At 48.6% G+C, this 16,038-nt stretch overlaps 1 protein-coding gene across 1 annotated transcript in view; it reads left to right on the forward strand.

Moving 5' to 3' along the window:
- LOC139572666 (teneurin-2-like) overlaps positions 1-16,038 on the forward strand; it is an 85,043-nt gene that overhangs the window by 44,371 nt on the left and 24,634 nt on the right. Inside the window, exons 16-22 of the mRNA XM_071395344.1 lie at positions 5,702-5,722; positions 5,914-6,143; positions 11,619-11,773; positions 13,186-13,287; positions 13,522-13,695; positions 13,975-14,615; positions 15,176-15,351. Coding sequence (XP_071251445.1) covers positions 5,702-5,722; positions 5,914-6,143; positions 11,619-11,773; positions 13,186-13,287; positions 13,522-13,695; positions 13,975-14,615; positions 15,176-15,351 — 1,499 coding nt within the window. The remainder of the gene's footprint in view (positions 1-5,701; positions 5,723-5,913; positions 6,144-11,618; positions 11,774-13,185; positions 13,288-13,521; positions 13,696-13,974; positions 14,616-15,175; positions 15,352-16,038) is intronic.

Raw genomic sequence — 16,038 nt, forward strand, 5'->3', positions numbered from 1 at the left:
TTAACTATGCTCTTCCCTTCACCACTCCACAGCTATCTCTCTCTCTCTGTCGTTCTGTTGTCCCCTCAGAAATACCACAGCTATCTCTCTCTCGTTCTGTTGTCCCCTCAGACACACTACAGCTATCTCTCTCTCAGTTGTTCTGTTGCCCCATCAGAAACACTACAGCTATCTCTCTCTCTCTGTCGTTCTCTTGCCCCATCAGAAACACTACAGCTATCTCTCTCTCTGTCGTTCTCTTGTCCCCTCAGAAACACTACAGCTATCTCTCTCTGTTGTTCTGTTGCCCCATCAGAAACACTACAGCTATCTCTCTCTCTCTGTCGTTCTCTTGCCCCATCAGACACACTACAGCTATCTCTCTCTCTCTGTTGTTCTGTTGCCCCCTCAGAAACACTACAGCTATCTCTCTCTCTGTTGTTCTGTTGCCCCCTCAGAAACACTACAGCTATCTCTCTCTCTCTCTCTCTCTCTGTTGTTCTCTTGTCCCCTCAGAAACACTACAGCTATCTCTCTCTCTTTCTCGTTCTGTTGCCCCATCAGAAACACTACAGCTATCTCTCTCTCTCGTCCTGTTGTCCCATCAGACACACTACAGCTATCTCTCTCTTTCTGTTGTTCTGTTGTCCTCTCAGAAACACTACAGCTATCTCTCTCTCTCTGTCGTTCTCTTGCCCCCGCAGAAACACTACAGCTATCTCTCTCTCTGTTGTTCTGTTGTCCCCTCAGAAACACTACAGCTATCTCTCTCTCTCTCTCTCTCTGTTGTTCTGTTGCCCCCTCAGACACACTACAGCTATCTCTCTCTCTCTCTCTCTGTTGTTCTGTTGTCCCCTCAGAAACACTACAGCTATCTCTCTCTCTCTCTCTCTCTGTTGTTCTGTTGCCCCCTCAGAAACACTACAGCTATCTCTCTCTCTGTTGTTCTGTTGTCCCCTCAGAAACACTACAGCTATCTCTCTCTCTCTCTCTGTTGTTCTGTTGCCCCCTCAGAAACACTACAGCTCTCTCTCTCTCTGTTGTTATGTTGCCACCTCAGAAACACTACAGCTATCTCTCTCTCTCTGTTGTTCTGTTGCCCCCTCAGAAACACTACAGCTATCTCTCTCTCTGTTGTTCTGTTGTCCCCGCAGAAACACTACAGCTATCTCTCTCTCTGTTGTTCTGTTGTCCCCGCAGAAACACTACAGCTATCTCTCTCTCTGTTGTTCTGTTGTCCCCTCAGAAACACTACAGCTATCTCTCTCTCTCTGTTGTTCTGTTGCCCCCGCAGAAACACTACAGCTATCTCTCTCTCTGTTGTTCTGTTGTCCCCTCAGAAACACTACAGCTATCTCTCTCTCTCTGTTGTTCTGTTGCCCCCTCAGAAACACTACAGCTATCTCTCTCTCTCTCTCTCTGTTGTTCTGTTGCCCCCTCAGAAACACTACAGCTATCTCTCTCTCTCTCTCTGTTGTTCTGTTGCCCCCTCAGAAACACTACAGCTATCTCTCTCTCTCTCTCTCTGTTTTTCTGTTGCCCCCTCAGAAACACTACAGCTATCTCTCTCTCTCTGTTGTTCTGTTGCCCCCTCAGAAACACTACAGCTATCTCTCTCTCTGTTGTTCTGTTGTCCCCTCAGAAACACTACAGCTATCTCTCTCTCTGTTGTTCTGTTGTCCCCTCAGAAACACTACAGCTATCTCTCTCTCTCTCTCTCTCTGTTGTTCTGTTGTCCCCTCAGAAACACTACAGCTATCTCTCTCTCTCTCTCTGTTGTTCTGTTGCCCCCTCAGAAACACTACAGCTATCTCTCTCTCTGTTGTTATGTTGCCCCCTCAGAAACACTACAGCTATCTCTCTCTCTCTGTTGTTCTGTTGCCCCCTCAGAATCACTACAGCTATCTCTCTCTCTGTTGTTCTGTTGTCCCCGCAGAAACACTACAGCTATCTCTCTCTCTGTTGTTCTGTTGTCCCCGCAGAAACACTACAGCTATCTCTCTCTCTGTTGTTCTGTTGCCCCCGCAGAAACACTACAGCTATCTCTCTCTCTGTTGTTCTGTTGTCCCATCAGACACACTACAGCTATCTCTCTCTCTCTGTTGTTCTGTTGTCCCCTCAGAAACACTACAGCTATCTCTCTCTCTCTCTCTCTGTTGTTCTGTTGCCCCCTCAGAAACACTACAGCTATCTCTCTCTCTGTTGTTCTGTTGCCCCCTCAGAAACACTACAGCTATCTCTCTCTCTGTTGTTCTGTTGTCCCATCAGACACACTACAGCTATCTCTCTCTCTCTGTTGTTCTGTTGTCCCCTCAGAAACACTACAGCTATCTCTCTCTCTCTTTCTGTTGTTCTGTTGCCCCCTCAGAAACACTACAGCTATCTCTCTCTCTCTCTGTTGTTCTGTTGCCCCCTCAGAAACACTACAGCTATCTCTCTCTCTCTCTGTTGTTCTGTTGCCCCCTCAGAAACACTACAGCTATCTCTCTCTCTCTCTCTCTCTGTTGTTCTGTTGTCCCCTCAGAAACACTACAGCTATCTCTCTCTCTGTTGTTCTGTTGCCCCCTCAGAAACACTACAGCTATCTCTCTCTCTCTGTTGTTCTGTTGCCCCCTCAGAAACACTACAGCTATCTCTCTCTCTCTGTTGTTCTGTTGCCCCCTCAGAAACACTACAGCTATCTCTCTCTCTGTTGTTCTGTTGTCCCCGCAGAAACACTACAGCTATCTCTCTCTCTCTCTCTGTTGTTCTGTTGCCCCCTCAGAAACACTACAGCTATCTCTCTCTCTCTCTCTCTCTGTTGTTATGTTGCCCCCTCAGAAACACTACAGCTATCTCTCTCTGTTGTTCTGTTGCCCCCTCAGAAACACTACAGCTATCTCTCTCTCTGTTGTTCTGTTGTCCCATCAGACACACTACAGCTATCTCTCTCTCTCTGTTGTTCTGTTGTCCCCGCAGAAACACTACAGCTATCTCTCTCTCTGTTGTTCTGTTGTCCCCTCAGAAACACTACAGCTATCTCTCTCTCTCTGTCGTTCTCTTGCCCCATCAGACACACTACAGCTATCTCTCTCTCTCTGTTGTTCTGTTGTCCCCTCAGAAACACTACAGCTATCTCTCTCTCTCTCTCTCTGTTGTTCTGTTGCCCCCTCAGAAACACTACAGCTATCTCTCTCTCTGTTGTTCTGTTGCCCCCTCAGAAACACTACAGCTATCTCTCTCTCTCTCTCTCTCTCTGTTGTTCTCTTGTCCCCTCAGAAACACTACAGCTATCTCTCTCTCTTTCTCGTTCTGTTGCCCCATCAGAAACACTACAGCTATCTCTCTCTCTCGTCCTGTTGTCCCATCAGACACACTACAGCTATCTCTCTCTTTCTGTTGTTCTGTTGTCCTCTCAGAAACACTACAGCTATCTCTCTCTCTCTGTCGTTCTCTTGCCCCCGCAGAAACACTACAGCTATCTCTCTCTCTCTGTTGTTCTGTTGTCACCTCAGAAACACTACAGCTATCTCTCTCTCTCTCTCTCTCTGTTGTTCTGTTGCCCCCTCAGACACACTACAGCTATCTCTCTCTCTCTCTCTCTGTTGTTCTGTTGTCCCCTCAGAAACACTACAGCTATCTCTCTCTCTCTCTGTTGTTCTGTTGCCCCCTCAGAAACACTACAGCTATCTCTCTCTCTCTCTCTCTCTGTTGTTCTGTTGTCCCCTCAGAAACACTACAGCTATCTCTCTCTCTCTCTCTGTTGTTCTGTTGCCCCCTCAGAAACACTACAGCTATCTCTCTCTCTGTTGTTATGTTGCCCCCTCAGAAACACTACAGCTATCTCTCTCTCTCTGTTGTTCTGTTGCCCCCTCAGAAACACTACAGCTATCTCTCTCTCTGTTGTTCTGTTGTCCCCGCAGAAACACTACAGCTATCTCTCTCTCTGTTGTTCTGTTGTCCCCGCAGAAACACTACAGCTATCTCTCTCTCTGTTGTTCTGTTGTCCCCTCAGAAACACTACAGCTATCTCTCTCTCTCTGTTGTTCTGTTGCCCCCGCAGAAACACTACAGCTATCTCTCTCTCTGTTGTTCTGTTGTCCCATCAGACACACTACAGCTATCTCTCTCTCTCTGTTGTTCTGTTGTCCCCTCAGAAACACTACAGCTATCTCTCTCTCTCTCTCTCTCTGTTGTTCTGTTGCCCCCTCAGAAACACTACAGCTATCTCTCTCTCTGTTGTTCTGTTGCCCCCTCAGAAACACTACAGCTATCTCTCTCTCTCTGTTGTTCTGTTGTCCCCTCAGAAACACTACAGCTATCTCTCTCTCTCTTTCTGTTGTTCTGTTGCCCCCTCAGAAACACTACAGCTATCTCTCTCTCTCTCTGTTGTTCTGTTGCCCCCTCAGAAACACTACAGCTATCTCTCTCTCTCTCTGTTGTTCTGTTGCCCCCTCAGAAACACTACAGCTATCTCTCTCTCTCTCTCTCTCTGTTGTTCTGTTGTCCCCTCAGAAACACTACAGCTATCTCTCTCTCTGTTGTTCTGTTGCCCCCTCAGAAACACTACAGCTATCTCTCTCTCTCTGTTGTTCTGTTGCCCCCTCAGAAACACTACAGCTATCTCTCTCTCTCTGTTGTTCTGTTGCCCCCTCAGAAACACTACAGCTATCTCTCTCTCTGTTGTTCTGTTGTCCCCGCAGAAACACTACAGCTATCTCTCTCTCTCTCTCTGTTGTTCTGTTGCCCCCTCAGAAACACTACAGCTATCTCTCTCTCTCTCTCTCTCTCTGTTGTTATGTTGCCCCCTCAGAAACACTACAGCTATCTCTCTCTGTTGTTCTGTTGCCCCCTCAGAAACACTACAGCTATCTCTCTCTCTGTTGTTCTGTTGTCCCATCAGACACACTACAGCTATCTCTCTCTCTCTGTTGTTCTGTTGTCCCCGCAGAAACACTACAGCTATCTCTCTCTCTGTTGTTCTGTTGTCCCCTCAGAAACACTACAGCTATCTCTCTCTCTCTCTCTGTTGTTCTGTTGCCCCCTCAGAAACACTACAGCTATCTCTCTCTCTGTTGTTATGTTGCCCCCTCAGAAACACTACAGCTATCTCTCTCTCTCTGTTGTTCTGTTGCCCCCTCAGAAACACTACAGCTATCTCTCTCTCTGTTGTTCTGTTGTCCCCGCAGAAACACTACAGCTATCTCTCTCTCTGTTGTTCTGTTGTCCCCGCAGAAACACTACAGCTATCTCTCTCTCTGTTGTTCTGTTGTCCCCTCAGAAACACTACAGCTATCTCTCTCTCTCTGTTGTTCTGTTGCCCCCGCAGAAACACTACAGCTATCTCTCTCTCTGTTGTTCTGTTGTCCCATCAGACACACTACAGCTATCTCTCTCTCTCTGTTGTTCTGTTGTCCCCTCAGAAACACTACAGCTATCTCTCTCTCTCTGTTGTTCTGTTGTCCCCTCAGAAACACTACAGCTATCTCTCTCTCTGTTGTTCTGTTGCCCCCTCAGAAACACTACAGCTATCACTCTCTCTCTCTGTTGTTCTGTTGTCCCCGCAGAAACACTACAGCTATCTCTCTCTCTCTCTCTGTTGTTCTGTTGCCCCCTCAGAAACACTACAGCTCTCTCTCTCTCTCTGTTGTTCTGTTGCCCCCTCAGACACACTACAGCTATCTCTCTATGATACTACATTAACATTTGTTCTGGGTTGTTTTTTCTGTCTTATCCTTTGAAGGAACAAAGATTTCAGACACAGGTAAGATGCTTCGCTCCTCGGTTAAATCATAAATTCCAAGCTTAAAAGTGAAATAGAGGCAGTAATTTAGAGTTACTTTAATCACAAAGATTGTTAAATTGCCCCCTGGGAAATATTATTTTAATCTAAGTTATTTTTCTCCAATTCAATTCAAATTCCAATAACTTTATTGTTCTCTCTCTGTCCCACAGTAACAACCCCACTCATAAGTACTTCCTGGCCATTAACCCGGTAACAGGAGCGTTGTTTATCTCGGATACCAATTCGCGGCGTATCTACCGTGTGCGCTCGCTGACGGGCGGGCGGCTTCTGTCGGACAATGCAGAGGTGGTTGCTGGGACAGGAGAGCAGTGTCTGCCCTTCGACGAGCGCTGTGGGGATGGAGGCAAAGCTACTGAGGCGACACTGATGAGCCCCAAAGGTGAGGAGTAGAGGAACATACACACACAAAGAGATATTCCAAAAATTGAGGGCTAAGCCACGGACAGTACCCTCATAAGTTCCGAAGTGTAACTAGGATAGGGAAGGAAGAGACGTCCGTGCTACTGAGGTGCTGGTATTCATGATCTAGTCGTGAAAGTAGTAGTGATATCTTTCCTTTTTTATATCAGAAGACTGATGATGAAACTAATTGTCCGTCTAGTAGTGAAAGTAAAGCAGGGCAGAAGCAGAAGGAGGTTATAAACCAGATTACAGCTGAAGTTAGGATGATATCACGTGATGAAGCCTGCATCAAAAGAAGAACGCTGTGACACCAAACTGTCAAAGATGTCACCCTGTCACGTTTCCTCAGTGTGTGTGTGTGTTGTGTGTTGTGTGTGTGTGTGTATCCTTCCTGTCAGAAGGATACAAAGCCAGCCAGCACTTATCAGCCTGCCCTGTCAGTCCTCTTTCTCTCTCCCTCTCTCTGTCTGTCTATTTCTATCTCTCTCAGCCCTCCAGCTCTTCTGTCACTGGCCTTTCTCTTTCCCTCCTCTCCTCCCCGTGTGCTTCTCTGTTCAAAGGCACCCTGTTACCCCTCTCCCTCTCTTCTCCATCCGTTCCATGGCATTGCTTCGATCCATCACTGCTATTCCTTTCTCTTTTTCCCCCAGCAGTCTGTCTGTCTGCCTGCCTGCCTGCCTGCCTGTCTGTCTGTCTGTCTGTCTGTCTGTATGTCTGTCTGTCTGTCTGTCTGTCTGTCTGTCTGTCTGTGTATGTCTGTATGTCTGCCTGCCTGTCTGCCTGCCTGTCTGTGTGTACATCAGTCTGTGTGCCTGCCTGTCTGTCTGTCTGTCTGTGTGTACATCAGTCTGTCTGTCTGCCTGTCTATCTGTGTCTGTCTGTCTGTCTGTCTGTCTGTCTGTACAGTGCCTTGCAAAAGTATTGTTGCATTACAACCTGTAATTTAAATTGATTTTTATTTGTATTTCATCTAATGGACATACACAAAATAGTCCAAATTGGTGAAGTGAAATTAAAAAAAATCCCCAAAATGTAAAACGGAAAAGTGGTGCGTGCATATGTATTCACCCCTTTTGCTATAAAGCCCCTAAATAAGATCTGGTGCAACCAATTACCTTCAGAAGTCACATAATTAGTTAAATAAAGTCCACCTGTGTGCAATCTAAATGTCACATGATCTATCACATGATCTCGGTATATTCTGTTCTGAAAGGCCCCAGAGTCTGCAACAACACTAAGCAAGGGGCACCACCAAGCAAGCGGCACCATGAAGACCAAGGAGCTCCCCAAACAGGTCAGGGACAAAGTTGTGGAGAAGTACAGATCAGGGTTGGGTTATAAAAAAATATCAGAAACTTTGAATATCCCACGGAGCACCATTAAATCCATTATTAAAAAATGGAAAGAATATGGCACCACAACAAACCTGCCAAGAGAGGGCCGCCCACCGAAACTCACGGCCCAGGCAAGGAGGGTATTATCAGAGAGGCAACAAGGAGACCAAAGATAACCCTGAAGGAGCTGCAAAGCTCAACAGCAGAGATTGGAGTATCTGTCCATAGGACCACTTTAAGCCGTACACTCCACAGAGCTGGGCTTTATGGAAGTGGCCAGAAAAAAAGCTATTTCTTAAAGAAAAAAATATGTAAGAAGGTACTCTCGTCAGATGAGACTAAATTTGAGCTTTTTGGCCATCGAAGTCCACGCTATGTCTGGCGTAAACCCAACACCTCTCATCACCCCGAGAACACATCCCTAAAGTGAAGCATAGTGGTAGCAGCATCATGCTGTGGGGATGTTTTTCATCGGCAGGGACTGGGAAACTGGTCAGAGTTGAAGGAATGATGGATGGCGCTAAATACAGGGAAATTATTGAGGAAAACCTGTTTCAGTCTTCCAGAGATTTGAGACTGGGACGGAGGTTCATCTACCAGCAGGACAATGACCTAAAGCATAGTGTTAAAGCAACACTCGAGTGGTTTAAGGGGAAACATTTAAATGTCTTGGAATGGCCGTGTCAAAGCCCAGACCTCAATCTAATCTGTATATCGGTCTGTCTGTCTGTCTGTCTGTCTGTCTGAGATAAATGCATCATATCAGTCTTTACTTTCCAAAGACATTTGATCAACTTGCTGGCGAACAGAAAGTAGAAACTGCAAGGACACAGGGTTACCCTGAGGGACCCTGGAAAGTAATGCTACAAGGTCATCATCGTCATTACATAACTTACTAATTACCAAGTTGTTGCATCTTATAAAATAACATTTATTGGCCTAATGTATTTATTTAGTACCCACTTACGTATTAAGGTGAATTCAAACGTCTGTAACGGTTTTCCTCCTCCTCTTCATCCGAAGAGGAGGAGCAGGGATTGAACCAAGGCGCAGCGTTTTGAAATGACATGATATTTTATTAAACAAAAAACAGACGAAGACGAAAACGAACTATACTTGATAACTAACAAAACAACAAACGATGTAGACAGACCTGAACGACGAACTTACATATAACACGAAGAACTCACGAACAGGAACAGACTACAAAAACCGAGACAGTCCCGTATGGTGCGACAAACACTGACACAGGAGACAACCACCCACAACGAACACTGTGAAACAACCTACCTAAATATGACTCTCAATTAGAGGAAACGCCAAACACCTGCCTCTAATTGAGAGCCATACCAGGCAACCCTAAACCAACATAGAAACAGAAAACATAGAATGCCCACCCAACCTCACGTCCTGACCAACTAACACATAAAACAAACTAACAGAAATAGGTCAGGAACGTGACATAACCCCCCCCCCCCAAGGTGCGAACTCCGGGCGCACCAGCACAAAGTTTAGGGGAGGGTCTGGGTGGGCATCTGACCACGGTGGTGGCTCAGGCTGAGGGCGAGGTCCCCACCCCACCATAATCAATCCCCGCTTCTTTATCCCCCTCACAATGCCCACCCTCCAAATAACCCCACCTAAATTAAGGGGCATCATCAGGATAAGGAGCAGCACCGGAATGAGGGGCAACACCGGAATGAGGGGCAACACCAGAATGAGGGGCAACACCAGAATGAGGGGCAACACCAGAATGACTGCCGGATCCTGGCTGGCTGGCTCTGGACGCTCTTGGCTGGTTGACGGCTCTGGACGGTCATGGCTGGCTGACGGCTCTGGACGGTCATGGCTCGCTGACGGCTCTGGACGGTCATGGCTCGCTGACGGCTCTGGACGGTCATGGCTCGCTGACGGCTCTGGACGGTCATGGCTGGCGGAAGGCTCTGGCTGATCCGGTCTGGCGGAAGGCTCTGGCTGATCCGGTCTGGCGGAAGGCTCTGGCTGATCCGGTCTGGCGGAAGGCTCTGGCTGATCCGGTCTGGCGGAAGGCTCTGGCTGATTCGGTCTGGCGGAAGGCTCTGGCTGATCCGGTCTGGCGGAAGGCTCTGGCTGATCCGGTCTGGCGGAAGGCTCTGGCTGATCCGGTCTGGCGGAAGGCTCTGGCTGATCCGGTCTGGCGGAAGGCTCTAGCGGCTCCTGTCTGGCGGACGGCTCTAGCGGCTCCTGTCTGGCGGACGGCTCTGTAGGCTCATGGCAGACGGGCGGCTTTGCAGGCTCATGGCAGACGGGCGGCTTTGCAGGCTCATGGCAGACGGACAGTTCAGACGGCGTATGGCAGACGGGCAGTTCAGGCGCCGTTGGGCAGACTGGCAGTTCAGGCGCCGCTGGGCAGACGGGCAGCTCAGGCGCCGCTGGGCAGACGGGCAGTTCAGGCGCCGCTGGGCAGACGGGCAGTTCACGCGCCGCTGGGCAGACGGGCAGCTCAGGCGCCGCTGGGCAGACGGGCAGTTCAGGCGCCGCTGGGCAGACGGGCAGTTCACGCGCCGCTGGGCAGACGGGCAGTTCAGGCGCCGTTGGGCAGACGGGCACACCTGTAGGGAGGAGACGGAGAGACAGCCTGGTGCGTGGGGCTGCCACAGGACCCACCAGGCTGGAGAGACCTACAGGAGGCTTGATGTTAAGAGGCACCTGAAGGACCGGGCTGTGGGGGAGTACTGGAGCTCTGGTGCGCAGCCTTGGCACCACTCCCCCAGGCTGGAATACTACACCAGCCCGTACCCTCCAGAGTGCAGGCACAGGTTGAACCGGGCTGTGGATGAGCACTGGAGATCTAGTGCCTACTACACGCACTTCTCTCTTAGGCTCCACTACCACATTTGCCCGGTACGAGCGGAGCGTAGGCATAGGACGCACTGCACCCTCCCAGCGCTCCAGAGACACAGCACGCAGAGCCAGTGCAGGATACCCTGGACCGAAACTGCGTACCGGAGACCAGACGCGCTGAGCAGGCACAATACGCCCCGGCTGGATGCCCACACTCACATGACACTTTCGGGGGGCTGCTCTATAGCGCACCGGGCTATGGGCACGCACTGGCGACACTGTGCGCTTAACCGCATAACACGGTGCCTGACCAGTGACGCGTTGCTTATAATAAGCACGAGGAGTGCGCTCAGGTCTGCTACCTGGCTTAGCCACACTCCTCTCTAGCCCCCCCCCAAAAAAAAATTCTGGGGTTGCCTCTCGTACCTGTCCCGCTGCGGTGCTGCCTCCTCATATCGCCGCCGTTCAGCTTTCGCTTTCTCCAGCTCAGCTTTGGGGCGGCGATACTCCCCAGCCTGTGCCCAGGGTCCTTCTCCGTTCAAGATCTCCTCCCATGTCCATGAATCCTGGGGTCTCTGCGGTTGCTGTCGCTGCCCTTTTCCCCGCTGCTTGGTTCTGGTAATTTGGTGGGTGGTTCTGTATCGGTTTTCCTCCTCCTCTTCATCCGAAGAGGAGGAGCAGGGATTGAACCAAGGCGCAGCGTTTTGAAATGACATGATATTTTATTAAACAAAAAACAGACGAAGACGAAAACGAAATATACTTGATAACTAACAAAACAACAAACGATGTAGACAGACCTGAACGACGAACTTACATATAACACGAAGAACTCACGAACAGGAACAGACTACAAAAACCGAGACAGTCCCGTATGGTGCGACAAACACTGACACAGGAGACAACCACCCACAACGAACACTGTGAAACAACCTACCTAAATATGACTCTCAATTAGAGGAAACGCCAAACACCTGCCTCTAATTGAGAGCCATACCAGGCAACCCTAAACCAACATAGAAACAGAAAACATAGAATGCCCACCCAACCTCACGTCCTGACCAACTAACACATAAAACAAACTAACAGAAATAGGTCAGGAACGTGACAACGTCCTTCCCCTCCCAGGTATTGATGCAGTGTGTGTGTGTGTGTGTGTGTGTGTGTGTGTGTGTGTGTGTGTGTGTGTGTGTGTGTGTGTGTGTGTGTGTGTGTGTGTGTGTGTGTGTGTGTGTGTGTGTGTGTGTGTGTGTGTGTGTGTGTGTGTGTGTGTGTGTGTGTGTGTTTCTTTCCAGGTATTGCTGTGGATAAGAATGGTCTGATGTATTTTGTGGATGCCACTATGATCCGTAAGGTTGACCAAAACGGGATCATCTCTACTCTACTGGGCGCCAATGACCTGACCGCAGTACGACCACTCAGCTGTGACACTAGCATGGACGTCAGCCAGGTAGGGAGAAAGGGGGGAGGGAGGAACTTGATTTGTTTGGAGCCAAAAATATGTAAGTGTCCATTTAAATCAGTTTTGAACGTTTCAAACAGGTTGACAACAACCTGATCTGGTTTACATGCAATGAACACTTTGTTTTCGGTCTCCTGTAAAATTCTGAAAATATACTACATTACCAAAAGTATGTGGACACCTGCTCGTCGAACATCTCCTAACAAAATCATACACATTAATATGAGTTGTTCCCTCCCTTTGCTGCTATAACAGCCTCCACTCTTCTGGGAAGGATTTCCACTAGATGTTGGAACATTGCTGCGTGGACTTGCTTCCATTCAGACACAAAAGCATTAGTGATGTCGGGCACTGATGTTGGGCGATTAGGCCTGGCTCGCAGTCGACGTTCCAATTCATCCCAAAGGTGTTCGATGGGGTTGAGGTCAGGGCTCTGTGCTGGCCAGTCAAGTTCTTCCACACTGATCTTGACAAACCATTTCTGTATGGACCTCACTTTGTGTCTGGGGGCATTGTCATGCTGAAACAGGAAAGGGCCTTCCCTAAACTGTTACAACAAAGTTGGAAGCACAGAATCATCTAAAATGTAATTGTATGCTGTAGCGTGGCCTAGCCCAAACCATGAAAAACAGCCCCAGACCATTATTCCTCCTCCACCAAACTTTACAGTTGGCACTATGCATTCGGGCAGGTAGCGTTCTCCTGGCATCCGCCAAACCCAGATTCGTCCATTGGACTGCCAGATGGTGAAGCGTGATTCATCATGCCAGAGTACGTGTTTCCACTGTTCCAGAGTTCAATGGCGGTGAACTTTACACAACTCCAGCCAACGCTTGGCATTGTGCATGCTGATCTTAGGCTTGTGTGCAGCTGGTCGGCCATGGAAACCCATTTCATGAATCTCCAGATGAATAGTTAATGTGCTGAAGTTGCTTCCAGAGGCAGTTTGGGACTCAGTAGTGAGTGTTGCATCCGAGATAACAGATGATTTTTATGTTGTACGCGCTTCAGTACTCGGCGGTCCGGTTCTGTAAGCTTGTGTGGCCTACCACTTCATAGCTGAGCCGTTGTTGCTCCTAGACGTTTCCACTTCACAAAAACAGCACTTACAGTTGACCGGGGCAGCTCTAGCAGGGCAGAAATTTGATGAACTGACTTGTTGGAAAGGTGGCATCCTATGACATTGCCACGTTGAAAGTCACAGAGCTCTTCAGTAAGGCCCTTCTACTGCAAATGTTTGTCTATGGAGATTGCATGGCTGTGAGATCGATTTTATACACCTCTCGGCAACGAGTGTGAGTGAATTAGCCAAATCCACTAATTTAAAGTGGTGTCCACATACTTTTTGTTATGTAGCTTTTGTGATCAACCCTGGATTTGTTTGTTGTTTTGTTTATCAGGTGCGTCTGGAGTGGCCTACAGACCTGGCAGTAAACCCCATGGATAACTCTCTGTACGTCCTGGAGAACAACGTCATCCTGCGCATCACTGAGAACCACCAAGTGAGTTTTGCTTCCATATCAATTATCGTCATATAAGCAGTTATTGCGATTAAACTACTGTCGTAATATAATCAGTTATCGCGATATAATCAGTTATCACGATATAAGCAATTATCACGATATGATCAGTTATTGCGATACAAGAGGTTATCGTGACTTAAACAAAATCATGATGCTATTATCATATATGTATTATTATATTATCTGTACATTAAATATCATTAATGCCCCCAGGTGAGCATCATAGCAGGGCGGCCCATGCATTGTCAGGTTCCAGGTATAGACTACAGCCTGAGTAAGCTTGCCATCCACGCTGCGTTGGAGAGTGCTACAGCCATCGCCCTGTCTTACACCGGAGTTCTCTACATCGCTGAGACGGACGAGAAGAAAATCAACCGCGTCAGACAAGTACAACAGCACCTTTGTTTTTAAACATTAAAAAGTAGCTTTACCTTACTGCATTGTTGGGTTTGGAGTTTGCAAGAAAGACATTTCACTGTACTTGTGCACGTGACATTAAAACTTGAAACTTCACTTTTCTGTCCTCCATCTCTTTTCTAAAACATTTTGTCTTTCCTGTCTTCCTTGTCTCATTTCTGTCGTTCCCTCTCTCTCGTTTGTTGTCTCATTTCTGTCGTTCCCTCTCTCTCGTTTGTCGTCTCATCTCTGTCGTTCCCTCTCTCTCAGGTATCCACTAATGGTGAGATGTCTCTGCTGGCCGGCGCCACGTCAGACTGCGACTGCAAGAATGATGTCAACTGCAACTGTTTCTACGGCGACGACGGCTACGCGCCCGACTCCGGCCTCAACTCCCCCGCCTCGCTCGCCGTCTCACCCGACGGAACGCTTTTCATCGCCGATCTTAACAACATACGCATCAGAGCCGTGCGAGCCAATCGACCCGGCCCGTCAGCCTCGGGGGCGGGATCAGGATCGATGATGGGACAATACGAAGTTGCGTCGCCACGGGAACAGGAGCTCTACGTGTTCAACGGTGACGGTCAGCATCTACAGACCGTGAGTCTGGTCACGGGAGAACCGCTATATAACTTCACCTACGGGCCGGACAGAGAGCTAGCCACGCTAGTGGACAACTGCAACAACACTGTCAGGGTGAGAAGGGAGGGTCTGGGCCAGGGGGGGAGTTCTGGCCTCCTCAGACTGGTGTTACTGCCAGAGAACCAGGTGGTGACCCTGGGTCTGGACCCTGCTGGGGGGTTGAGGAGTATCTCAGCCCAGGGACAGGAGGTGGCCCTACTGGGGTACTCTGGGAGTACAGGACTACTGGCCACCAAGGCCGACGAGACCGGATGGACCACCTTCTACCAGTGAGTGGGTTGTGAGGGTGGGGTGTTTTTATGCATCTGTCAAACGCGGACACTTCAGCAGCACTCAGGGTCACATATTAGCTGCATTGCCTGGCACACATAGAGCTAGGACTGGTTTACAGTCCACTGCTGCCCCCTGGAGTTAACTTCTGGCACACAAGTGTGTGCTTCAGTCAGAGCTAACAGAACTGACAGGTGTTCGAGGTCCATAGAGGTTTGCTTTTGTCACTGCACACACACACACACCCATACACACACTTTCTGCTGAGACCTGCCATGTTAAGAGAAATCCACGGAGACCAGCTATTCCCAGATCCTCTGTACAAGTAAGCTGTGAGAGGAGAGGAGAGGAGAGGAGAGGAGAGGAGAGGAGAGGAGAGGAGAGGAGAGGAGAGGAGAGGAGAGGAGAGGAGAGGAGAGGAGAGGAGAGGAGAGGAGAGGAGAGGACTGAAAATGACAACTCTGAAATCACATTGATTAAGGACTATTTTGTCACTAGTTGTCCCTATCTTCCCAGGTGGGACGGTGAGAAGTAACCTCTATATGTCTCTCTCCTCCAGATATGACAGTGAGGGTCGTCTGACCAATGTAACCTATCCTACTGGCATGGTGACCAGTCTGCACCGGGAGATAGAACGTTCCATCAACATTGACATAGAGAGCTCCAGCAGAGACGATGACGTCACCGTGATCACCAACCTGTCCTCTGTGGAGGCCTCATACACCGTGGTGCAAGGTGGGACATACACACACATGCATACACACACCCCACAGTGAAAGGGACACACGCACATATACACACACACCGTGGTTCAAAGTGAGATACAGCATATTAGTATCAAATCAAATCAAACTCTATTTGTCACATGCGCCAAATACAACAAGTGTAGACTTTACCATGAAATGCTTACTTACAAGCCCTTTACCAACAGTGCAGTTCAAGAAGAGTTAAGAAAATATTTACAAAATAGACTAAAGTAAAAAATAATAATAAAAAGTAACACAATAATAATAACAATAATGAGGTTATATACAGGGGGTACCGGTACCGAGTCAGTGTGCAGGTTAGTTGAGGTAGGTGGGGGTGGTGACTATGCATAGATAATAAACAGTGAGTAGCAGCAGTGTAAAAAAGGGAGGGGGGGGTCAATGTTATAGTCCGGTGGCCGTTTGATTAATTGTTCAGCAGTCTTATGGCTTGGGGGGGGGGGTTAGAAGCTGTTAGGGAGCCTTTTGGTCCTAGACTTGGTGCTCCGGTACTGCTTGCCATGCGGTAGCAGAGAAAACAGTCTATGACTTGGGTGACTGGGGTCTCTGACTATCTTCTGGGCTTTCCTCTGACACCGCCTATAATATAGGTCCTGGAAGGCTGGAAGCTTGGTCACAGTGATGTACTGGGCCTACCCTCTGTAGCGCCTTACGG

The sequence above is a fragment of the Salvelinus alpinus genome, chromosome 4, assembly GCF_045679555.1.
Source record: "Salvelinus alpinus chromosome 4, SLU_Salpinus.1, whole genome shotgun sequence".
NCBI classification, from domain to species: Eukaryota; Metazoa; Chordata; class Actinopteri; order Salmoniformes; family Salmonidae; genus Salvelinus; species Salvelinus alpinus.